The following is a 25,813-nucleotide window of genomic DNA, read 5'->3' on the forward strand; positions in this document are numbered from 1 at the left end:
TTCTGGGCTCTTTGGAGTATGTCCCTTTGTGCATCTACCCAATGTCTCCACGTCCTCACGGACCCTCCTGCTGCTTCTCTTCCTCCCCCATAACTTTCACCACAGACAGCTCCAGCCCCCACTCCCATCCTTGCTCCAAATTCCAGCAGGCCCCACAGTCACTTTTATTGAAATGTTACTGTAATTTACATAATCATGCAATTTACATAAATGCAAATGATTCATTACATCCTCAGTCTAACAGCTGCCCTAAAAGGAATACTTTATTTTTACCCTTCATCTCTGCTTTGAGACTGGAGACGTGAGCCTCAAGAGAAGGGAAACCTCCGTGGAGTTGATAGGCCTCAGACAGCTTCAGGATAACTTGTACGGGGTCACGGATCCAGACTGGGGAGTGCTGTCTCCCTGGAGAAGGGCCCGGTGAGCCATTAGCACCAGTTGGGAGGCCATCTGGGCAACTGGAGCACTGGCACAGCAGTGAGGCTCACTGCCCTTTCACCCTCTCTCTGTCTCTCTCTTTCTCTCCTCCCCCCCTCCCCAGAGGGCTCATTGTAATCTCCCCTCTAGAGGGGATTCTGTGGGGACAAAGAGAGATGACTCAAGTGACTGCCAGAGGTGGCCTAGCAGCACTGTCCAGCACTAGGCATGTGGCTACCGAGCTCTCAAAATGCAGTTAGTGAGACCACGGGCCTAAAATGTTGATTTAATTCATTTACATTTGTGTAGCCATAGGTGTCTAGTGCCCATCATACTGGATAGCACAGTTGTAGAGAGCAAATTCTCCCATAGAAAATAGACCTGCATTCTCACAGCAACTGTAAGTGTTAACAAGCATGGTCTCCATACTTAATACAGGATTGAGGGCTCTGTTAGGTCTGTTGACGATTTCCCAGTTCAATACTCTGGACAATACAAGCTAGCTACTACAGGAGTCCCATTTCAGAGATGGCAAAACCGAGGCTCCAGAAATTTAGGCATTTGCCAAAAGATCAGGTTTACCAGAACAGGTGTCTAAGATGACACATCTACACCACCCCAGCAAAGAATTCGGATTTTCTCTGCAATGAAATCTGCCTTTCTGTCTCTGAAATCCTCCTGATGTTACTTCAGCTGCGATGCAATCCGCCCTAGAGAGGCGTGTCTACGGCACTTACCCTTATGTTTTTAGACAGAAGAGAATAGCGTCCACCCCCACCCCCCTCACCCCCCTGAAACTCTTTCACCTAATGTAACACCATCCAGAAATGTTCTCATTGGCCTTTCTTTGAGAGAAAGACATCTTATGGTCATGTGGATGGCCGTCCTTAACCCCCTGGCCTCCATGGCCCTGCGCCTCTGGCTCATCACCCTCTTACCCTCCTGCAGCCCCACTGCTGTCAAGTCTGCCTGCCAGGGGTGCTAATGGCCCAACTCCCAACTCCCCTTTAACCTTCTAGTGTAAACCATCTCGGTGCATAGCAGCAGCTTCCCAGCGTATTCCATCTGATTCCTCCTCAGATGGAATTGCATTGGCTAAGCTGTCTACACCCCTGGTTCCTGAAGCTGAGGAAGTCAGGACTCCATTTGGGCACATCTGAGGGTGTCTCCATGCTGTCGTGGGTGGAGTCTGGGGGGGGGGCAGTTTTATTTGCAGCAAAGGAGGGGAGATTTTCAAGGTTTCGGTCTCTTGAAAGAGAATGATGGCGTTGATTTCTGTTATTTTCACTGCTTAAAATCCTAACGGTGCCAGTGATTATAATACCAGTTACGCAATCTTAGCTTCAGCAATGCAGCCGCCCTGCTCCATGGTTACAGATTACAGTGAGCAAACCCAGGGGTTGGCGCACACCGCAGGGACAGCCACCTGCCGCCCTGCACAGAGCCCGGCTGGCCTCTCCACTCCTGCTCACACACCTGGGCGAATCCTGCCTTGTCTTTTCCCTACGGTGCCATCTGAATGTGCCACTCCCTTCGCAGTTCCCTGGGATGTTCTAACCTCCACGGATCCACCTGCCTGATGGCAGCCCATCTCTCTCGGAAGACTTCTAGAGCAGACACCAGGTCTGAAAAGCTGGTTTCCATGGAACCCAATTGTTTCTCTGAAGCCCGGAGGAAAAGAGAAATGCACTCCTGTGTGTTCCCATTTAATTCATCTGTGGAATACATGCAAAGCTCTGGGTGAAGCCATAAGAGGCTTTGGATGAACCACGGGTGGGTCAGAGAGCAGGTGCTCCGACCAGCCATGCGCAGCTAAGCTGGGACCCAGAAAGCAGTCAGCACTGCCCACATGTGGCCACAGCGGGCAGACCCAGTGCCTGGCCCCAAGTGCCCCCAGCACAGCTCACAGAGCTGCTTTCCCAAGACCTGTTTTCAAAACTCCGACTGGGAAAAGAGTGGGCCGGTTCTGAAGGGCCCCAGCAGGTCCCTCAACCTCAACGCATCAGGGGAATTGAGTGTTGGCATAAGATGAGGCACCCACCTGCCCCCAGTTCAGAACACCAGGCAGGAGCTGCCTCCAGAGCCTCACCTTGCCCTGCGACAGCAGTGGGTTTGCTGAAGGCCTGTCTGCCTTGAGGTGTTTGCCCTCCTTCCAGGAGATTTAATGGACTTGGACTGACTTCATTTCAAACTTCATTGCCTTGGCAGAGAGACAAGCCTAAGGGCTGTGATGCGATCGCCATCTAGCGGTCACTGGGTGGAACTGGGGCGCGGTTTCTTGTTTCAGACAGGACAAAAAATTGATTTCGGTAGATTCCTACCCTAGTAATACCGCTGGAAGGGATGGGGGAGGTTATTTTGTCTTCTTTTACTCACAGAGAGAGCATGATGATACAAAAGGGTATGCAACACTTGTCTTAAAAGAATAAAATAAAATCCGTAAGGAATAACCAATCCCTTCCTTAACCATCTGCAACATGGAGTGAGAGTCTCCTGCCCTATTATTTTAAGAGTTTTCAGACAGGCTGATTCCAACACTTCTGAAGGATGTACTCCCGGGGGGACACTCTGTGACCAGTGCCGATGTCCTCATTTTCAGCCTTTGAATGACGATCATCTGGTACTCGGAGGCGGCTCATAACTCACCCTCCACCTCCTCTCTCACCATAAACAAGCCAATTTCCATTTAGATTTTCATAAAGGCCTGGTTTCTATTTCCTTTTATCCATTTTATTGTTCTTTTTTGAGTCCTCTCTCTCTCTCTCTCTCTCTTTTTAAATCCAGTTCTCTTAAAGTAATGGGGTAACATCCAGACTGTTTGCTTATTAGCCACAGGGTAGCTAATGCCTCCTGGTAGAGTGGTCAGGGGTGAGACATGGCTGCAACTGTTACTTGGAGGATTCCAGATTGCACCATTTGTTAGTACTCTAGTGAGATCATCTGCATTTCTCTTTCTCTGTATGCCTCTCTAAACCATAGTCCCCCATCCCTCCCCCGGCCATAGGTACCACCTGGACATCAGGCCCAGGACGCTCCATCCTCAATTGCGTATCTTGTCCTATGTTGTCCTGATTTGCCCCACTGTTTCTATGATTTATGGTGCTCCCACAAATTTTGTCCTCAGTTTGGGATCCATTGTACAATTAAGCCCATTCTGATCTTTTTATTGATATGATTATTGAAATAATAGCTAAAGATGTATTGACCTGTGCCCCCATGTCAGTCAAATCACACATAATAAGGACTTTCTAAAAGCTACATTCCTACTATAGAGGACGGCCTGCCTTCCCTGAGAGATGAAAATCAAATTGGTGCTCTAATAAACCCTTTACCAGTATCTAGTGCCCTTGTAAGTGGCTATGAATTGATTGTTCCAGCCCACTGCTTAAGACTGATATTGAATTAACTTCAATTAATAGAAAACATTTTCCAACTTAAATCATTTGTTCTTTTCATGATTTCTTGAAAGCAATTCTTTTAAAGCTAGTGATTATACAGAAGCATCCGTGACCGCCTTCCAGAGAGTGGATTCCAAACCATCCAGCCCGGGCCGCACCATTGCTTCTTTCATTCCCTTAGTCCTCTTCCCTTTCCAGTTTGACACTTTCATCCACTGTCACTCTGTTGACACTGATAACAATGACAAGAGTCACCAACCTGACAGAGCCAACATCTTTTTCAATGTCTCTGAGGAAGAGCGAGTTGCAAATAAGTGTGCCCGTTTCTCCTCGCCCCTCTCTCTGCACTTTCAGAGCCATTGGAGGAGGGTACTTGGACGTACCTCTGATCTGGACCCTGCACGTCTTTGTGGTGGTTTCCTCTGCATCTCTCACAACGATGGTCATTGTAGTCGCTGGGGACTGAAGCCAGGCCCACGTCATTAGCTGAGTTCATCATCTCCATGCAGTAATGACACTGTACACCCAGACTGTCCTGCAAGGTCTACCTTAGAGTTCCCATTGGCCACTGCCCCCCGAACGAAAAGCCACTCAGACGTGATCCCACTCCAAGCAGTCATATCAGTGAGTGACCAGCCCTCGGCTCCTGCTTGAAGGAAAGACAGGTGCACCCATTCAGTTTCAACAATGTGCTGTCTGGGCAAATAAGTCAGGTAGAGCGCACTGCGTTAGGAGCCAGGTCTGGGTTCTAGAACGAACGCTGCAGCAAATTCGGCAACCGCAAGACAATGTTTCATGTTCTCGGTGACTCAATTTTCCTGTCGAAATCAAAGGATTTAAATTATACTAGTTTTTTTGCCCCAAAACGAAAAATGATTTTAAATGATATATGGTTTAGGGCTTAAATCAATTCAATCCTACTTTGTATTCTCTTTGGGTCTTAACTAACTGGTCAGGAGAAGTCTTCACTTGGTACTTGTGTGTCTTCCACTGCTCAACCCTTGCTAACCTCCTTCAACAAAAGGACAGGCCTGTGACCCAGAGCCTGGGAAGCCGGGATTCCAGTCACTGTTGTCACGCATTTATTTTTACCCTCTGCACGTGGTGGCAACTGGGTGCTGATTCTCTGCTTCTGGCTGTGATGTAAAGTTTCCTTTGAAAGTAAGTTCTTCTAAGGATATAGGTCAACTGAAAGAAAGGTGTTGAGTACAAAGAATTCCAAATGTTTGCGTAAAAGCTTGAAGGAGCTGTACAGTGCACAGAGACACGCACGCGTCTCACAGGTGGCCCAGAGTGGCAGGTATGTGCAAGCCCCCGCCAAGCGCCTACATCCCTTCCAGACGTAAAAATTCTACAGAACATCTTGCTCTACACAGCAGGCCAGTCATGCTTTCCTCACAATCCACTGTTGGACAGAAATTGCAGGAAGGATGGGATGACCTATCACTTCTCCCCTCCCCATCATGTCCATGCCAGTCTGCCAACAGCACCTCCTTCCACTAACCCTAGCCACAGACTAAACCAGCAGTGAGCGGAGCTTGCCCACAGGCTTCATGTGCCAGGCCAGCCCCACCCCAATTCTTACCAAGCTAGCAGCAAGGGCAGACCGTCGTAAAGCATGCTTGCACATGTGTGTGTCTAATCTATACCTTTTCCCCCCACAGTTCATTTATGATGAACAAGTTTCCTGGTAAGTACCTCTGTTTCCCTTCTAACATTGCTTGTTATGTTGCAGAGCCAAATATATGGAAGACCAGATTCAGGGTTTAAGGAAGAAAGGGACATGTCATGACAATTTGGAACAGTTAGCATTTCTCGGGAACCCTCTGTCCACTTCCATAAAAAAATTACATTAGCTGCACAGAGCAAAGGTCTTTGCCTTGGGCTGGGTGGTGGGTTTCCACTCTTAATATCCCATGTCTTCATCCTCCAGGTTAGATGCGTGACTTAGCTGTGCCTTTCTGCACTCAGCCATTGGCTGTGCCATAGTTAAGACTTGACTAATCTTTCCAACTTGTGTCCAGACCTTGTTGGCATATTTCACATACTGCCTCAGAACCCAGAGGTGGGGGCACTTCAGTGACCTCCCACCCATGGAAGTTCTGCCTGACATTTCAGAAGATCTTAGAGCTCTGAAAAGTCAGTGGTTTTGTTTTGGATAGATTTTTTTAAATTGCCCAAATTAAATACCTGGGAACATTTGTATTTGGGCCAACTCTCCAAATCACCATTTTTGAGATGGGTTCTGAGCAAGTCAAATCTATTTGAAATGGAAATGGAAATTGGGTGTGTTGTGCATTCTTGTTATTTTTTAAACATTTGATCTATAGAAGTAGAGTAATGTGAAATAACATCTTAGGAATAGATAGGGGTGGTACTGTATTATTTAAAGCTAAGAATGAACTGGAAAACAAAGCACAGAGTTCGCCAGGCTCCCCTCCCAGCAAAATGGGTGCTAATGCTTTGTTAGAGTGACATCTCTGTGTCCTGGGGTATCTCTGTGACTTTCAGAATTTGGAAGTGGGTACAGGGGAACTGATCACATTGATGGAAAATGTTATACACTAGGCCAGGGCATTTGCCAACTCTTTTCTCTGTCCAGGAAGGGTGAGGAGGAGATGGCTTGGAAAACTTGCTTTAAGACACATAACCTCTATATTGACCCATAAAAAATAATAAGGAGGTCCTTGTTGAGTAACAGTGATCAATAGGCTGAAAAGGATTGAGACACCCAGGAGCACATCAGGTCAGAGGTCAATAAGTCAGGGAGAACCTTCTCATGGGACCCACCTGGACATGGTCACCAGATGGTGTGGTGACATTTTTCCCCATGTCCTTGCAAAAGATTCTCACTGCATCTGATGACAGGGTCAGCACAGCCACCGCTCTGCCTTAGCAAACAGTGGGTGCTCACATGTTGCTCAGTGTTGCTGCTGTCATAAAGACAAACACATTATGATCACAGTCAAACTCGGAAATGTTTCTGCTGCCTTTGTGTGGCAATCCTTCAGAAAGGAGATCCAGGTGAGGTCTGCTGTCCATCGGTCTGAAGGATCTCTGTTTTCTGCATCTCCCTGGCCTTGCTGATGTCCACCATGGAGGGGAGATGAAAGCAGGGTTCATGCTAAGCCTGTTTCAGTCCTTGCCCTCAAAACATCTTTCCAGATATTTCAGATGGGATGGAGCAAGAAAGGGACCATCTATTTCCTCTTTATTCCCAGGGCTGAAACCCCTGTGATGTCAGGTGACCCCATCCTCAGGTAGCACTCGGAGCCTTGCAGCAAGGCTGCTGTACATGGCATCATGAGGAAGGGGATGGGAGGCCACAGATAAGTGAGTTGCAAATTCCCAGTGTGTTTTGTTCAGCCTGGAGTGGGTTTGCATCATAACTCATGCACAGGCATAGCTTCAGGAAAGAAGTAGGGAGGCTTTCGTGGCACCAGAACATTATTTCCAGACGCCAGCCTATTATTGTTATTATGTGAATGGGCTGACGAAGAACATTTTTCACGTGAGTGAGGCTGAGAAATTAAAGTCTGAGCTGCTGGCCCATAACTGCTTTGGGAATTCCAGGGATTCCAGCTCCTCATATGAGAGCAAATTATATTGCACTTTAAGATAGTTGTGACTGTCCACACCTAAGCCCTTTTTACCCAGCCAACCATGAGCATTGATTTTGCTGAGAGGGTGTGTCTGGGAGTTGATGTCTCTCTTTAAAGCCATATTCTTCAATCTATGCAATGAAAGCACAGTCATATTTCAGTGATACTGCACACAGTGAATTCCACTCCTTATTGTAGAACCTCCCAGCATGTCTAAAAGTTTCAAGGAAGGTAACCAATCTACCCCAAATCTGCAGAAGAAAACTAACTTCATTATTGTTTAATCTGAAACTAGAGTTCTCCTTAGGAAGAAATGAACCTCGTCCATTACAAATACACAGGGACAAGGTACCTTCATCCTGCACAGTTGAGGTTCCTTCACTGCTCTGAGGTGGCGGCCTGCAGTGAGTCACACTTAGCTGACAGATGGTACTCAGAAGGCTTTTAGTAGCAGGTAACAGGAAAAACCAGCGATAGGAGATTAAAGAATGCTGGTTTATGTTTCTTACATGGCAAGTACCCCAGGTGTGAGTGGGGCAATGGCTCTACTTTTCTCTTGGTCTTTTCCTAATGGTCCCAAAAGGGCTGCTGCAGGTCCAGCTATCAAGTTTGGATTGAAGGCAAGAAGGAGGAAGGTGCTATGCCTACCTTGCATCTCTTTGGTCACAGTTGGGTCTGCCTTGACCAATAAATGGAGAGGGAGAATAGAATTATACTTTTAGACAAATCATTATTTATCCTGGGACAGGGCCCACCCTCCTTGAGATTGAAGGGTTGCTGCCTCAACATAGTGGGTTTTGATTTGCAGGCAAAAGGCAGAGGAGAACCTGTCACGTGCTTTCTAGTTATGTACCTGCCGCAAAAGACATTTAACATACAAAGCATCCACCTGTTAGGATGTATGTTCAGCCTTCAGAGCAAGGCCCATGATGAATCTATGATGACGGCTCAGCAAGGCCCACAATGTTGCCAGAAGGAATCCAAACTGTGGCTTCAGTGGGTCTAAAGGTCTAACAAGAAAACGAAAGGTTCCAGGGTGGTATTTTCATTTCTTCTTTGAGCCTCAGGTTGTGACTTAGGGAGAGAAAGGAGAGCCTGAGAACACAACCTGGAGACTGTCCACCTGTGTCATGTGGAGGCCAGCCTTCACTGTTCTGGACCATAGTTAGGGAAGTGGAGCCATGCCCTCCAGGCAAGAACAGGAAAGAACTATCTTTGGCAGGAGAATCAGGGCCAGTTGAAGGTGGCTCAAAACAGAAGTTTGGGGAAGGGAAGAAACAAACCCAGATCATACTACAGGACCAGGTCCTCCGAGGGCAGCGGCTGGGCTGTGATCAGGAGAAGCAGGTGGAGAAGAGCATCCTGGGGAGGAGGGAGAGGAGAGCTGTGAGCTTTTAGACGTCTGCAGGCAGAGTCAGTCAATTCTACAGCTGTTCCCTGAGCACCTTTTGGGTGCCAGGCTTTGTTCCAGAACTAGACACAACACAGAACACAACTCAGCCCAGACCTTGAGCTCTCTGGGCTAGAGGGGAGGCAGACCGGTGACATGTAATTAAGAGTCATTTGGAGACATACACAGGACACGGGGAGAGACCCCAAGAGCACTGAGCAAAACTTGATCATCAGACACTCAATCAGGCCCAAAAGCAGAAGGAATGAACAGGAGATGTGGCAGCACAGAGGCCTCAGAGAACCTGGTGCATCTTGTAGGGGAGCACTGGGTGAGCCCTGAGTCTGAGCACAACAAAGCAAACCTGAAATGTCAACAGAAGCAGGGAACCCCCATGTCATGGGCATCCTTGAACCATGACAGAAGAGAACCTTACTCGAATATTGCAATGAGAGGGCTTGCTTAGAGTGAAAAGTCAAAAAGATCTAAAGGAATTGGAGAGTATAACTATTTAGAAGGTGCTAGACTTAATTCAACTTAACAAATATTTCATTGATGTTGGCTCATTTCCTGTGACTCCTCACTGAGTCTATTAAAATGTATTGCAGCAATTACATGACATCCCTTCAGATCCTGGGTATCTCTTCTCTCAAAATGAATACTGTGAATAAAACCTCACTTTTCCCAAATAAGTTGATGCCACATTTATGTTGGTTTCAATAAGATAAGAGCCCTGTTCAGGCCACTGGAAATGTCTTGCAACTGAAAAGTGAAGTTTGGAAGCAGTTCCACCCTGCACAGAGGAGTTGAGGGGAAGAGGAGGTGTCTTCCTGCCGGGAAATCAGCTGTCCAGGTGTCTGATTTAAGTGTCTGAAAACGAGAAACCATGTAGCTGAGGTAGGGGCTAGGTGTGAAAACTGCTATCCAGTGACTGCTAGAAACAGGCATCATATATTAACTAGAGGCCCGGTGCACGAAATTCATGCACAGGGGTGGGGGGGGGGGGGCCTTAGCCCAGCCTGCACCCTCTCCAATCTGGGATCCCTCTCACAATCCAGGACTGCTGGCTCCCAACCGCTTGCCTGCCTGCCAGCCTCATCACCCCCTAACCAGTCCCCTGCCAGCCTGATCGACACCTAACTGCCCCCAACTGTCCTCCCCTGCAGGCCTGGTCACCCCCAACTGTCCTCCCCTGCAGGCCTGGTCACCCCCAACTGCCCTCCCCTGCAGGTGTGGTCACCCCTAACTGCCCTCCGCTGCCGGCCTGGTTGCCCCCAACTGCCCTCCCCTGCTGGCCCAGTCACCCCTAACTTCCCTCCCTTGCCAGCCTGGTCACCCTTAACTGCCCTCGCCTGCCAGCCCGATTGCCCCTAACTGCCCTCCCCTGCTGGCCTGATCGCCCACAACTGCCCTCCCCTGCTGGCCATCTTGTGGCGGCCATCTGTGTCCACATGGGGGCAGCCATCTTTGACCACATGGGGGCGGCCATCTTGTGTGTTGGAGTGATGGTCAATTTGCATATTACCTCTTTATTATATAGGATAAGTCATGAGTAAATAAGACACAGTCTGATCAGAGGTGTAAAGAACATAAGCAAAGTCTTGTGATAGAAAGTGAAGCAAGGGTAGGCAGGGTAGACTTCTTGGAGGAGGCAATATTTAAGCTGATATTTGGAGGATGAAAGGAACCAACCAAGGTCTGAGTGGAAAAACATTGCAGGCAGAGGGAACAGTAATGGAAAGGCTCTATGGGGAAGGAAAAAGCTTGAAATGTGCAAATGAATGGAGGCCAGTATGGTGAAGCAAGACAGAGCACACAATGATTTGGAGAGGAAGAAAACAGAACCAGGATTTTCACCTTTTTTCCTCCTCAAGAACTTTGGGGAGCAATTGAAGAATTTTAAGCAGAAGAATGACATGACCCAGTAGCATCAAGGAAGCCAGTTCAGAGGCTAGAGTTAAGGTGGACTAGGGAGGTAGCACTAGAGAGGACAGAGCTGGCAGTTCAGGGGACATCTGGACATAGAATCCTGATGGACATGGGTGAGGGTAAAGGAGTGCTCCAGGCTGATTTCCAGATTAGGGCCGTGACTGAGCAGGGAGTAGGACAGTGTACTAAGATGGCAAAGCTCAGGGGAAAATGAAGCTAAGAATGAAGAATTCCGTCTGAGATGCATTGAGATTCCATGTGGAGAGGCCATACTGACAGCTGGATACATGAACCTGAAGCTGGGTAGAGGTGTGGGGTATGTGTGTCACCTGGTCTTTGCAGCAATAGAACAGGATGACATCACCGAGGGAGACCGTGTGGGTAAAAAGAGAAGAGAGTTCCATATTCAGAGGCTGAACTGAGGAAATGGAGGAAGCAAAGAGGACGGGGAAGGAGAAGTTAGGAGGAGAACTAGGAGTGTGGCCTCTTGGAAGTCAGGAGCAGAGTGTTTGATGAAGGAGGGCGGGTGGTTAACACTCAGATGCTGCAGAGAAATTGAACAGGATGACAGAGAACCGCCCCTGGAGTTGTGTAGATGGGGGGCGCAGGTGCCCCTGACAAGAGTTTCAGGGCATCGACAGATATGGGAGTTTGACTAGAGAAATTTGCTAAGAATGAAAGGTGCTGGAATGTAGTGTAGCAAACCTTCTCAAAGGTTTGCTAAGAGAGAAGCCAAGATACATAGCAGAAGTTCAAGGGATTTGGACACCCTGATTTCTTCTCTCAGTAGCAAAACAAGCACTTTCTATAATAAATACATAGCATTTGCATAATCATTCTTAACTGATGCATGGTAGCCCATTGTATGAACATACTTATCATAACATACGTATATAAACATTTTGCTTCCTTCCAACACTTCACTTTTATAAACACCACTGCAACAAAAACCCTTGTAATTTTAATTTAACCACATATTTATTTAGGATCAATTTCTAGACAGGAAAAGGAAAAAGGAAAGAAAGGAATAATCTACAATTTCTTCATAGACCATTCTATAAGAACTTTTTCTGGAAGCCAAAATTACACCCTTGGTTGGTTAATTTAATTCTACAACCAAAAGGAAGCCTAAATATCAAATTCCCTTGTTTTTTTAGTTGTAAGTTATTAAAATAAAGACAATGGAAGTTTTCAAATTATCAGAATTTCGAGGTAAATTTCAGTGGGTTTTATTATTTTTTGTTTCTTTCCTTTGACCATTTTCCCACTCATTCATTCTTATCCTTCTTGTTGGCATCTTCCCTGCCAGGTGTTCTCTCTCTCTCTCTCTCTCTCTCTCTCTCTCTCTCTCTCTCTCTCTCCGGGTGTTTCTCTCTCTCTCTCTCTCTCTCTCTCTCTCTCTCTCTCTCTCTCTCTCTCTCTCCAGGTGTTCTCTCTCTCTCTCTCTCTCTCTCTCTCTCTCTCTCTCTCTCTCTCTCTCTCAGGTGTTTCTCTCTCTCTCTCTCTCTCTCTCTCTCTCTCTCTCTCTCTCTCTCTCTCTCTCTCCCCCTCTCTCTCTCTCCAGGTGTTTCTCTCTCTCTCTCTCTCTCTCTCTCTCTCTCTCTCTCTCTCTCTCTCTCTCTCTCCCTCCCTCCCTCCCTCTCTCTCTCTCTCTCCCCCCTTCCTCCCTCCCTCCCTCTCCTTATGCCTTGCTCCTCGGTTGTCCCTATCAATTCCCCTCCTTTGCTTTTGGTAAAGATATCTAGTTTTAGTGAGTGATTAAGCTGTGGACAAATTTATAAATATAGGCCTATATTCAGCAATATTATGGAAGGCTTGCTGCATTCAAAGAACGAGTTGGGGTAAGTGAATAGCAGAGGAAGGAGCATTTATTTTCCTTTCAAGCAAAAAAGAGAAAGGTCATTGAAAGCTGTATGCAGTCCGGAAAACATCTTCAACCAGGGAATATTTGTAAGCAGTCTGCACGTCTGCCTTATCCTTGCCATGCTTGGCAGGTTTACTGCCGTTCACGTTAATTACATTTTTAAAAATAGGCTGGTGTGTTGCACATCTGCCTATGGTGACTTGCTTTAACTAGCCTTTCTTGGTGTGTACACAGGTGGGAGTCTTTAGTCCTTGTGCTGATGTATTTTATCTACATTGTCATCATGAAGTAAGTAAAATACTTTCTTAGTTTCCTTTCCAAGACTGTTTTCTACATTCAACATTATGTGATAATGTGGAAAGAGGAACAGGGGAGAGAGCAGGGATCTGGCTGGCTTTCGCTGCATATGGTCACAGACTCATTTGGCTCCCTGGGCAACCTGCTATGAATCGCTGCAGCTCTGGCAGTGGCCATAGCAAAGACCCTTCCAATCCATGCGTGATGATAGAATCAAAGCTTCAGTTTAATTTGAAATTTCTCAAGAGAAAGCTCTCTTCAAGGTCTGGCAACCTAGGTTTTGGCTGTTTCTTCACTCTCTTTCATAACAAGAAAGGAGGTAAAACTTAATTACTTATGCTTCTATATAGGATGAGAGAAGGGACCAGAGCTAATTAAGAGATGACTAAAACCATGGTTGAAATATCTATGGACTTCCATTATTTGCATGGTTATCTAGGGCTGTGTAACAAGTGACCCCAAAACTTAGTGTCTTCAAACCATAAACATGTGCTATCTCATACAGTTTCTGAGAGTTGGGCATCCAGGAGCAGCTTGACTGGAGGGTTCTAGCTCAGGGTTTTTTCATGAGATTGCAGATAGGAGATTGGCCAGAGTGGCTGTCATCTAATTGATGGTGCTCCAAGGTGGCCCGCTTGCACATTGGTGAGTTGATGCTGGCTATCGGCTGCAGGCCTCAGCTCCTCACCACATGGGCCTCTCCATAAGGCTACTCGAGTGTCCCACACACAAGAGCTCTGGGAGAGAGCAAGAAGGACCCCACAATGCCCGTTATAATCTCGTCTCACAAGTCACATACCATCGCTTTTGTCATACTCTGTTTAATAGCAGCAAGTAACTAAGTCCAGTCCACACTCAAGGGGTCTACTTTGCCTTTTGAAAGGCAGAGTGTCAAAGAATTTGTGGATATATTTTAAATCCAACACATCATATGTTTTTTTTCCCTCTTAGAATTTACTATTTGTATCAAGAATTACACTGTAGCCTGTCCGGCATGGCTCAGTGATTGAGCATCAACTTATGAACTAGGAGGTCACTGGTCGATTCCCAGTCAGGGCACAGGTTGCAGGCTCGATCCCCGGTGTGGGGTGTGCAGGTGGCAGCCAATCAATGGTTCTCTCTCATCACTAATGTTCCTATCTCTCTCCCTCTCCCTTCCTTTCTGAAATCAAGAAAAAAATATATATATATATATTTTAAAAAGAATTACACTGCAAATGTTCCCCATACTCAAAGGTAAAATGTAAGCACCAGGGTTGTGAACCTGCTGGTTCATCGTTTTACCAAGTACCACTGGGATGAGGAGCTTATAAATAGTGCAGAGACCTTTGGTGCTGCAGCCGCCAGCCCCCATGGGAGCAGTTTCTAGTCTTCTAAATTAGCCCATGCTTTCCTCAGCATACGTGACCGCAGGAGTGACTTCCTTCTCAGGGGGCAAGAAAGTAGAAGGCTTTCAGAAGCTGCCAGTAGTTTGCACATGGCAGGGAGCAGGCTGGAACTGGCATGTCAAGAAATTGCTCTGAGGCCTGACAATAATTAGTTCCAGCCTCTAGTGGCTGAGAGCCCCGTTCAGAGGAATCAGTGTGGCCTCTGGCAAAGGTCACCTGAACCGTGAAGGTAGGAGCTGGCTTGGCTATGTCTGCGGGGGCCTGCCACCCATCACTCAATGGGGAGTCCAGGCTTCACCTTAGGATCTGTCCGTGGTCAGTGTGGACCCAATGTCTGGGTCTTGTTACTGGAAGAAGACATTTCTAGCGTGTCCTGAAATAGAGTAACCATTAGATGACTGATCAAGAAATCAGGGGCTTTTTATCAATAATCACCTTTTATTTACGAATACCAAGAGGTGGGCTCCCACAAAAACTAGAGTTGGCCCAAAGACTTTCTGACATATCTAGATTTCAAAGGAAAAGCCATTCAAGATGGGAGCATCCATCTTGCTCCTCTTTCTCTGAAATAGCAAAATTATTAGGGAATCAGTGCCACAGTGGACAGACCTCAACAATACACATGTGTGTCTTCGTTCGTTTTTATTTGTTTCACCCTTTTTTTTTTTTTCTTTTTGTGGTTCTAAGTTTGAGTTCCCCAAAGAGTCAAGAGCCCTTTTCTTCCTTTTAGAAACAGCATTTTGGTCAGTTATTCCAAAGAATTGACTGTCTGCTATATGCCCAGCAACTCTAGGGGTTTGAATTGAATTTAGATGGAAGCATGTCCCACACTGAATAAATTGGGAGCTTCACAGAACAAGCAGGTCTTCAAGACCAAAGCTGGTCTACAGGGAAGCTGGGTTGAGGGGTTTTATAGTCCCCTCCTGTGACCACTGCACCCCTCTGCCAGGCCATCACTAAGCCCGTGGGTTGCTGGCGGGGCATGTGGACATTAAGAGAGCACAGTGAACGATTTCTCTCCTCTCCTCCAAACCATACCCAGTGTGAAAGCTAATGAGGTGTGTTTCTGCTGATCCCTCAGCTTCACTAACCTTCCAGCTGCTCAGACCAGCAGGATACAAATAAAACCGGGAATGGCGGCCACTGTACTTGCGGTATTTTCTACATAAATTCTGGTCCCAAGTTCTAAATTGAAATCTCTGCTCTTTAGCCATCCCCCTCTGCAATCAGAGGCTTTAATCATTGGGTTTTATAAAATCTGATTTATAAAATTGCATGCCTCACAATAAAGTAGCTTCAGGGTGCAAGCACAAAATTTAAAACACTCAATTAAAAATATAAAACAGAGCAGCAGCAGTTAAAAATGGCATATATTAGAATTGTCAGCTGCCTCCTGGGTAGATGGCTTTAAATGACATTAAACATTCTGTCAGGAAGTCAAAGAGCCATTTAGTTTGACCAGAAAGCTCCTGGGAGCATGAGGCACACCTGGCCTCAACAAGGATTGATTTCTGCACCTCTGCATCACTCCTCTGGGATCCTGTCCCCAGATGAAGCAATATGGTCTGGAGGCTAGGATCAAGTCCTTCACTTCAAAGCCTGGCTGTGGATCCCACCCTGCCACTTACTGGCATGGGGACCTTGGCCAAGCTATTCAAATGTTATGAATCTCAGTTTCCTCTTCTACAAAACAGGGTCAGTAATACTTCCTTCCTCCAATGTTGTTGTTTTTTTGTAAGGATGGGAAGTGACAGCATAATTACTATCCAATATCTGGTTTCAAGGAAGTTCTCATAATACTATCCATAGTATCGTTATCCTGTTACCCAAATCCAAATAAATATATAACACACAGTTGTACTTTAAAACCAAACCCTCATGCAAGTCAGTATTTCTATGTGGATAATGGATTTGGGGTCAAGATGACAGGAATAGTGCCCTGTCCACATGGCTCTATTAGTCAGGCAAGGCCCTCTTGTTGAGTCTACAACGTGGAGAGATCTTTTATTACGAAGAAGGTTGAATATAGACAAAAGTTAACAGAATAGTGCAGCAGTTTTCAACCGGTGTGCCACAAGAATTTCTAAAACATGCAGTACCTGACTATTTAGTCAGAGACACTGACCAAAAGACCCTTAGATTGTCAAATAAAAAATGGCAATGCCCACACAATAGCCATCCAGTGTGAGTGAATCAAAAGTATACCTTTTATTTTCGTCAGATTGGCAAAAAAATATAATCTATTTTTGGTGTGCCGCAGAATTTTGTAATTAGTTTATGTGTGTGATGAGATGAAAAAGGTTGAAAATCTCTGGAATCATGTGATGGATCCCATGTGCTCATCACCAGCCACCCACAGTTGCTCCATCCACACTCCTATCAATTTCCCTCCCTCTCTATGATTTGAAGTCCCAGACTTCAGGCCAGTTCATCCATAAAAATCTCAGTATATGAGATTTTGAACATAATACATTATTATTATCATACCTAAAGTTAATGCTAATTTTCAATATAACTGAATATCAAATCAGTGTTCAGATTTTCAATCACCTCATAAACATCATTTTTACAGATTTAGTTTAATCTTATAAATGTCATAAATATTTTAAAAAGCAAAATCCAAATAAATTCCACTCATTACAATTGATTGCTCCATGTCTGGGCTCTCTTTTCATCTATAAAGCCGCCCTCTGTTTACCTTTTTTTTTTTTCTTTCAATTTATTCTTCAACAAAGTTTGAAGTGGAGTGCTTGCTCCACAGAGGTGTCCACAGTTTGGAAATGGGTGTAGCGTGGCCTGCCCCTCTGGCCTCTGTGTTTCCTCCATGTCAGCCATCAACCTGATTCAGGTTAGACTGTGTCCCAAGCGGTGGGGCATCCTCCCACCCGCAAGCACGTTGTGTCTCCTGTCTCTCTGTGACGTCAGCAGCCGCTGATGCTCAAAATCTGGCTCCATGATTGTGTTAGGGCTGCACAGTAGTAATGTTCTGCCTCTTATAAGAAGCCCTGGCTGGTTTGGCTCAATGGAAAGAGCGTCAGCCCATGGACTGAAGGGTCTTGGGTTCGATTCCAGTCAAGGGCACTTACCTTGGATGCAGGCTCAATCTCCGGCCTGGGTCAAGGCATGTGCAAGAGGCAACCAATCGATGTGTCTCTCTCACATTGATGTTTCTCACTCTTTGTCTCCCTCTCTCCCTCCCACTCTCTCTAAAAATCAACAGAAAAATATCCTCAGGTGAGGATTAACAAAAAAGAAAAATTATGGCATTAGAGTAACAGAGAATCACAGGGTGCCAATCTGTGACCTCAGGAAACCCAAGACAGACAGAGACCTAGACTGCCAGCCAACCTGTAACACGTAGACCATGACACACCAGGTAGCAGCATGGGTGAGACACCTTCTCCTTTCCCCAGCAAGGTGTCCCTGACAGCAAAGGCCCTAGAGACGTGGCCCAGGGAAGGTAGACGTGGCCATCCCACTAAGTCTCATCCCCGTCCTCCCATGCACGGACTCCAAGTCAGGGAACTCAATCTCAGAGGTGCCTCCATGGACATCGAAGAGATTGCAAAGAAAGCAGTTTGTCACTATTTATTTATGTAAAGTTGATTTCATTTTCACCTATCCTTATATTGGAAAATGGGGCAGGTTGTATATTATGAGGGTAACTGCCATGACAGAATAATAACAATAATAACTTGAGGTGTAGGGTCCCCACGATGCGTCCAGACTGCAGGGACACTTGGTGGGAGTTGGGGGATGAAGGAACAGCGAACGCTGATGGGCTCTCTTCCCTTGTTACTCTGCTCAGATATAATGCTTGCATACATCAGTGCTTCGAAAGGAAGACGAAAGGTGCTGGAAACATGGTCAACGGCTTGGCCAACAATGCTGAAATTGATGACAGCAGCAACTGTGACGCAACTGTGGTGCTACTCAAGAAAGGTAACGAAGGAGAGCCTGTGCCCAGGAAGTAAGCACGCATGGGGCACTGCAGCTGGCCTGCAGAGGGCGCTGCCTCTCTGAGGGAGAGCAGGTTCCTGGACTCCCCCCTCTCTTTGGCCACACCCTGGGGCAGTCTCATACCTGGTGATGTGCTGACTGGAAAAGCCCCATGCAAGTTCTTGGGCAAAACATTTGCTGGGAGTGCTACAAGGAAATTAGGACAGCGTGGTAAGGGAGAGAAGACCATGGGTTTTGAGCTATTGATTCTGTCACATTTTGGCTGTCTGACCATGAAGCAAGTCACTTAATCACTCTGAGCCTCAATTTTCTCTTCTGCAGAATGGGGATAATTTTTGCAATGAGTAAAGGAGATTAAGTATGTAAAATACTTCATGAATGATAGTTGTCATTAGTATATTATTATATCCAAATTCACTTCCAGGCTGCATTACCTCAGTTTCCAAGCTGCAGCATGATATAGTTAATGACCTTTTTTTTTAAGGTAATTTTTATATATTTTTTTAAATATATTTTATTGATATTTTACAGAGAGGAGGGGAGAGGGATAGAGAGCTAGAAACATCGATGAGAGAGAAACATCGATCAGCTGCCTCCTGCACACCTCCCACTGGGGATGTGCCCGCAACCAAGGTACATGCCCTTGACTGGAATCGAACCCGGGACCCCTCAGTCCGCAGGCCGACGCTCTATCCACTGAGCCAAACCGGTTTCGGCAATTTTTATATTTAATAGATTCTTGTTAATCAGTTTATATACTTAGATAAATAATATAATGCTCTCAAATAATGTTATTTCTTAGAGGAACACAAAAATTACCAATTACTTTTGCCTAGAATATGCTTCGTATTTTATTGAGTTTTTTAAAACTTTCCCTTGAAATATGTGGGCTTATTTCTTTTTAATCCCATATGGTTGCTTTGCAGGAAAAAAATAAAATAAACTAGAAAATCTATAGGTTCTTTTCAAATGTATGTCTGACTTTGGAATCTGTTGGTAATTATGAGAATTTTAAAATCAACCATTTGGTAGACTTTCCTAATTATGTGCATGTTTAACTAAAGACTTAAGATTATTCAGTGCCATCCCGCATAAGGATATCATTTACTTTTTTCTCTCTGGGTAGTTTGTAACCATAAGAGGAATACTCTTAGGGAGGCAGAGAGTGCTACCTATTATTATTTAGTGTTTCCAGAGATCATTTCATGGTTTAGTGGCTTGGAAACAGGAGTGAGCACTGAGGGCCCGTGGCTAGGTACCCGTGAGCTATGTGCTCATGTTGCACATTCCTAGAGAGGGGCCTTGGTGGAACTTGTTTCCAGCCAGTCAGCAAGTCGTTACATAAGATTTGCCTGAAGTCTCCTTTGGGCTTTGGGCCTCTGTACTGTGGCCACTCGCCCACCTATCAGCCCTGCTCATAGGCTGGGGCGGCAGCAATGTGTCCATTTCTCCACCATGTCCTCCACTTAAAAGTCAAGTCTGCAGCTTTTAACCTCTCAGTATGAACATTGTTGACATCTGAAGGGCATAAAAGGTTACTAAAGATTATAGGGGTCTTTCTTATGCCCCAGATCTGAGTGGGGGGGTGGGGATTCTTTGAGGACAAGGAGGAATTCTTATTTATTTTCACTCATTTTTTCTATGTCAGTGAATGATGCTTAAATTGTTTCATCATTTCTAAAGAGTTACCAATGAGCCCCAAAAAGCAGACTTTGGTTCTTCCCCAGATTTTGCTTACTACAGCCCCCTCTGGATGGGTGGATAGATGGATAGGCAGATAAGAAGGGAGGGGAAAAAAAGAGGGAGGGAGGGAGGGAGGGAGGGAGGGAGGGAGGGAGGGAGGGAGGGAGGGAGGGAGGGAGGGAAGACAATTGGGACCATAAGAGGGAAGAAGGAAGAGAAAGGAAAAGAAGACTGAATGAATATCTCTTTCCTGCTCCTAGTCTCAATATTTTTATTTTGTGTTTTTAATCTCCCTAGCCAATTTCCACCGCAAAGCATCAGTGATCATGGTGGATGAGCTGCTGTCCGCCTACCCACACCAGCTGTCTTTCTCTGAGGCTGGACTTCGAATCATGATCACCAGCCACTTTCCCCCCAAGACCAGACTCTCCATGGCCAGCCGCATGTTGATCAATGAGGTATCTGGGAAAGCACAAGCCATTTACCACTGGACAGGGATAGAAAACTAGGAAGGAGAGAAAGTTTCCGGGTCTGAAAGTAGAAGCACCTAATTCAACATTTAACACAATAATATCCCTCAGCCATTTTGAAACATCATTGCTCGCTGGACCAGCTGTGCATCCTGGTCCTTGTTCCTCCCTCCACATGTTGACAGACACGGTCCGGCTTCCAGTTATACAGAAAAAAAACTCTCTGGTCCTTTTCTATGTACCTTTTTCTTTACATCTTCCATTTGAGTGGAGCCCTCTCTTGTGAATGAACTTGCACAGAAGTAGTTTCATACCAAAATTGCTTTAAAATAATGCTGAGTCTCTGACCCCAATTTTCCTATGTATTCTTTTCTCTGGAGTGGCAGCCTTATTGGTACACTAGTCCAAACACATTTGTGTGGCTTTCCTAAAATTTGGAGAAGAAAGTTAACATCACAGTGCACAAAGAATCAAGAACTCTGATAGAAAAGAAGTGCAATTGGAAGTGAGCAATGGGAGTTTTCCTCTAAAGTGATTTGCAAATTCCAGTGGGTCATGAAGGTTAATCCTTCTCCCAGAAGGTTTTCTGAGTTGGTTATTACTTTGAGGAATCCCTTAAGACTTGACTGCAGAGTGTTCTGAAAGCATCTCCTTGTCTGCTACCTGGAAGAAATCCCAATAGCTGGTGTTCTGGGTGTAGGAATGTACAGTCCATCTTCCCGTGGTAAGAATGTGCCTTTCTCTTTCCAGAGACAAAGACTGATAAACAGCAGGGCTTACACCAATGGAGAATCCGAGGTGGCCATCAAAATCCCAATTAAACACACCGTGGAGAATGGGACAGGGCCCAGCAGTGCCCCAGACAGGGGCGTGAATGGGACTCGGAGAGATGATGTTGTTGCCGAGGCTGGCAATGAGACAGAAAATGAGAACGAGGACAACGAGAACAACGAGAATGACGAAGAGGAAGAGGAGGATGAGGAGGATGACGAAGGACCGTACACTCCATTCGACCCTCCCTGTAAGAAGTCCTATGTCTGGGCTGGGGTTGGGGGCTCTTTTAAGGCCGCTGAGTAGATGCCCTTAACTTTGATTATCTTTGTGCCATTCATTTCAAAGAAATATCTCTGTATGAGCATAGGAATGTTTATATTATCATCTGCAGTGGGCAAGACTGTTGTGAGGGTCCAAAGATGAGCAAGATGGCAACACATGCTCACTGGTTGCAATGTAGGCTCTTCGGCCAAGTTTATAATGCGGGGGAAGTCCCTCTCTTAGCTGCTCTGTGGACCTTTTGGTGCTAAGGAGGAGAGCACGTGCCCCAGGTGTATCAGCAGAGCATCTTGGGCTCATGAGAAGTAGTACTCCACCCATCTTCACCCTTCCCTTCCCGTTACGGTTAGCAGGGGGTTGTCCTGCCAAGGCCAGCCCTGGGTACATGTGCAGCCTCCCCATTGGCCTTTGCTTTTCTTCTCACTTCCTGCCCCTCACCCCATTTAGGTGCTTCCTCTCCCAGCACCTGCTGCTTCCAGGGCAGGCCCCACAGGAGATGCACACCTGGGCACAGAGCATCCTGGCTCGGTTAAATCTCAGCCCGTGGGCTGGCTGAGAACACCCTTCTGGTACCTAGGGGAGGAGCAAGGCAGGGTGGTGTCCTTCTCCCCTGACTGCTGCCTCCAATAAAGACGTGGCCTTCCCAGTGACCTTGTCCTCTCCCACCCCACCCATTAGTGGAACAAGTGGACCAAGCCCAGAGAATTCTGCCCATTTTCTAGACTTGCCAGAAGCTTCCAACTGTTTCAGGAAAGAGTGCACTGGTCGGACTCACTTTCACTGTCAAGTGTGTGGGGCTTAATTAGCATGTGTGTCTTCTCCGGGAGTGTTGAATGTATGGGAGGACTTTAAACTCTGTGGAAGGATGGCTTGGTCCACCTGAAAGGCCTTGCAGGGGTGGGACATGGGGGCAGAGCATCAGAGCCAGGTTTCCGGGTCAGGAGGCAGGTCTCTGTGTGCTCCTTTCTGTGTTCAGGAGACAGCAGGTAAAACAGACTCGGACTGCTCCTGGGCCCCCTCGGGGCTCCTGAGAGCTCAGTCTGGTCAAGTGCTTACCAAAACTAACTAGAAAACGTCACCCCAATGCCTATGCCCCAACCTCTGCACTGCCCAGCCAGAGTGAAATCACCATTTGTTAGTAGATAATATTCTTTTTTCTTTTTTTTAAATATATATTTTTATTGATTTCAGCGAGGAAGGGAGAGAGAAACATCCATGATGAGAGAGAATCACTGATTGGCTGCCTCCTGCACATCCCCCACTGAGGATCAAGCCCACAATTTAGGCATGTGCATTGACCAGGAATCGAACCGTACCTCCTGGCTCATAGGTCGATGCTCAACCACTGACCCACACCGGCTGGGCAGTAGGTAATCTTGACAGGAAAAAAATATATACTGTGTCTTGATCCATTTTGCCACCTGTCGCTGTATTTCTTGGCAACCTTCTTTCCTATCAACCAGGACAAAGGCATTTTAAGGATTAACATTTTTGTCTTCCATCCGGAAAACAAATTAGGCTGGGCGCTTAACGTGTTAAAGGACCAGACATTATTCCATTCATCCCTTGTAAACTCTTGTGTGCATTTTCTGTTGCTGCACACACTGCAGGTTATCACAAGTTCAGCCACGTAAAACGACACCTGTTGAACAGCTCTCAGTTCTGTAAGTCAGAAGGCTGGCAGGGCCTAGCTGGGTTTGCAGAGGCTCACAGGCCAAAATGGAGGTGTGGGCAGGGTAGCAACTCATCTCAGAGGCCCTGGGAGGCCCAAGCACATGCAGGCTGCCGGCAGATGTCTGCTCCTTGTGGTGGCGCAGCTGAGTCCCGTTTCCTTGCTGGCTGAGGGCCGGGGGCTGCTCACTGCTCCAGAGGCCACCCATATTCCTCGTCACGTGTCCCTTCCGTCTGCAAACCAGCAACAGTGTGACGGGTTCTTGTCACCTTTCTCACCTCCCTGGCTACCCCTTCTTCTTGGGAGGGTTCCTGTGACCGAGCTCAGCTCTGCTGTATAGCCAAGCACACGGCATGGAAGTTCCTGAGTCAGGGCACAGAACCAGGCCTGCACATCTGGAATCCTATCTCCCAGCCCTTGTTTCAGAGTCTGCCATCGGCAGCTCCTTAACCAAGCTCCAGAAATGCTAATTTTGCTAAAGTCATTCACTGAGTGAGGAAGCAGTGGGCCAGGGGCTGTGTTGGCCTCCCAGAAGCCCCGAGTACATCCCTGCAGGCAGACACCTAAAGACACGTGTGTGAGACCAGACACAGTGTCCAGCTCCCACAGGGGACTTCATTACTTAGTGGGATTAAGGGCCCCTTTCGGATCACGTGTCCCCATTTCTCACCTGGACTAGGTAAGTGCCAGGCCTAGCTGTGAGGTGTGAGGTGTCTCCTCATCTCCAAAACCAAGGAGGTGAGGAGGCTCCAGGGCTTCCAGCCGTGTTTCCTTCTTCCTCATGTGACAGGAGTCCTGTCTGCAGGCACGGGCTCAGACCCATCTCAGGCCCCTGCATCTTTCACAAGCACCGGCCCCAGAGGCCCCAGAGGAGAAACGGTGCTCTGCGTGGGCCTGCTACCTGGGGGTCTCTGCTTCATCCCAAGTTCCTGTACACCAGCCCTTCTCACCAGGGCTTCCTTGACAAAACTCAGGTTCTGATTCAGAAGGGCGGGGCCTCAGAGTCTTCATTTCTAATGAGCCCTCAGGTGATGCCAGTGCTGTTGGTCCACAGGCCACACCTGGGATGGGGAGAGGCTGGAGGCCTGGAGACACTTCGGTGACTTCACAGTCCTTCTGAGGCTTAGGGGAGCCTAATTCCGCGCCCAGTTCCGCCTCTGAAACGGAGAATGGGCTTATCCAACTATGAGCCTCAGTACTCCTCCACCAGCAGCTGAGAAATCTCATTCCTGGAGCCAGGAACTTCCATTTGAGGCTCAGAGGCTGTGTCCAGCCAGGCCCTGCCTCAGGCAGGCCTCCTCACAGCTTGGAGCAGCCTGAGGGGGCCTCAGGCCAGCAGAGGGCACTCGAGGAGCCAGAAGGACAGTCTGGGGTTCCTCTCAGGCTAAGTTCCCTTGGCCTAAGAAAAATCTGTCCACACAATGAGCACATTTTTCTTCTCTTGATCCTGTGAGAGCCAGGTTCCCCTGTTCCAGTTACCCAGCTGCAGGGCTTCCTTCTCTCCAGGGCTTGAGTGGGTATAATCAACAAATAAGTAATTATGTGGGAGTATATAAATATAGTGATAGATATGACACGTGTGTTTATATGTGTATACATGAATATAGGCGTATGTGCATATATTTGTGCACATGTATGATCGATATCATTAATCTATGCATATAACATGTTTGTATATATACTGCACAAATTTAATATATAGTATTAATTTGGGTACACAAATTTAATATATTGTATGTTAATATACATGTATGTACACATCTTTGTATATTACATAATGTATACACACATATTAACATACCTGAGTTTTTATGTATATATGTATAGATTAAATATATACAATGGACAACTATGCATAGTATATCTATATAGGTATACATACATATAAATTGTACATATATTCTTATCTCTTGTGTGAAGAAAGCCTTCCTATTGACTGAGAGAAACAGAAACATTTACATGTATATGTAGATAAACACACTTTCATTTTAAAAAATGAAAAGAAATACACCAAAATATAAGTATGCTTTTTGTAGTTGGGATTATTTTTTATTTTCTCTGCTTTTTTATTTTAAAACAATGTACCTTTTAATTGCCTATATGATTAGAACAAATTTATATATTTAACTCTAGGTCTAAAATACTGAGCAATGAATGACTTTTTCTCCACCCAATAGAATTAAGTGTCAAAAAAAGCTTAATAAGAACTGTAACTTGGGAAGAAGTCCTTTGCTTTTTAGAGCTGGCGATACTGACCAGGGATGCTCAGAGTCCCTGCTCCAGCTCCCATTTGCTGGCTGACATTCGAGAAATCACGTAACCACTGGTACATCAGGTTTGTGTGCAGGGAATTTCTGTTTCATTCAACTGCTGCTGTATCTGCAGGACCTGGGCAGTGCCTGGCCAGAGGGGCAGAGTGCATCGCTCCTGGTCCTCAAAACCATTGAAAACACACATTTCTGCATCACTTGATTTATTCAAGAAGTTTTATTTGTTATATTGCATTTAAAGGTATACCTTGAATTTCTGCTTTAAATTTGTTGTTCTTACAATGGAACTGTAACTCAAAGAAAGCATCTATAGCATTTTGGATGACAGTGAAAACAGTTTTCAAGATATAATGTCCTCCCAGTGTGAAGTCAAAATTTTTTTTTCAGCTGAGAGACCAAACTCAGAACTCATTGCTGCTG

The 25,813-nt window shown here is 46.2% G+C and overlaps 1 protein-coding gene across 1 annotated transcript in view; it reads left to right on the forward strand.

Moving 5' to 3' along the window:
• The window catches only part of SLC24A3 (solute carrier family 24 member 3), a 506,585-nt gene that overhangs the window by 450,847 nt on the left and 29,925 nt on the right, over positions 1-25,813 (forward strand). Inside the window, exons 8-12 of the mRNA XM_080684770.1 lie at positions 5,480-5,505; positions 12,835-12,888; positions 18,094-18,227; positions 20,226-20,386; positions 21,149-21,419. Coding sequence (XP_080540896.1) covers positions 5,480-5,505; positions 12,835-12,888; positions 18,094-18,227; positions 20,226-20,386; positions 21,149-21,419 — 646 coding nt within the window. The remainder of the gene's footprint in view (positions 1-5,479; positions 5,506-12,834; positions 12,889-18,093; positions 18,228-20,225; positions 20,387-21,148; positions 21,420-25,813) is intronic.

Source organism: Plecotus auritus (genome assembly GCF_963455305.1).
Source record: "Plecotus auritus genome assembly, chromosome: 8".
Taxonomy (NCBI): Eukaryota; Metazoa; Chordata; class Mammalia; order Chiroptera; family Vespertilionidae; genus Plecotus; species Plecotus auritus.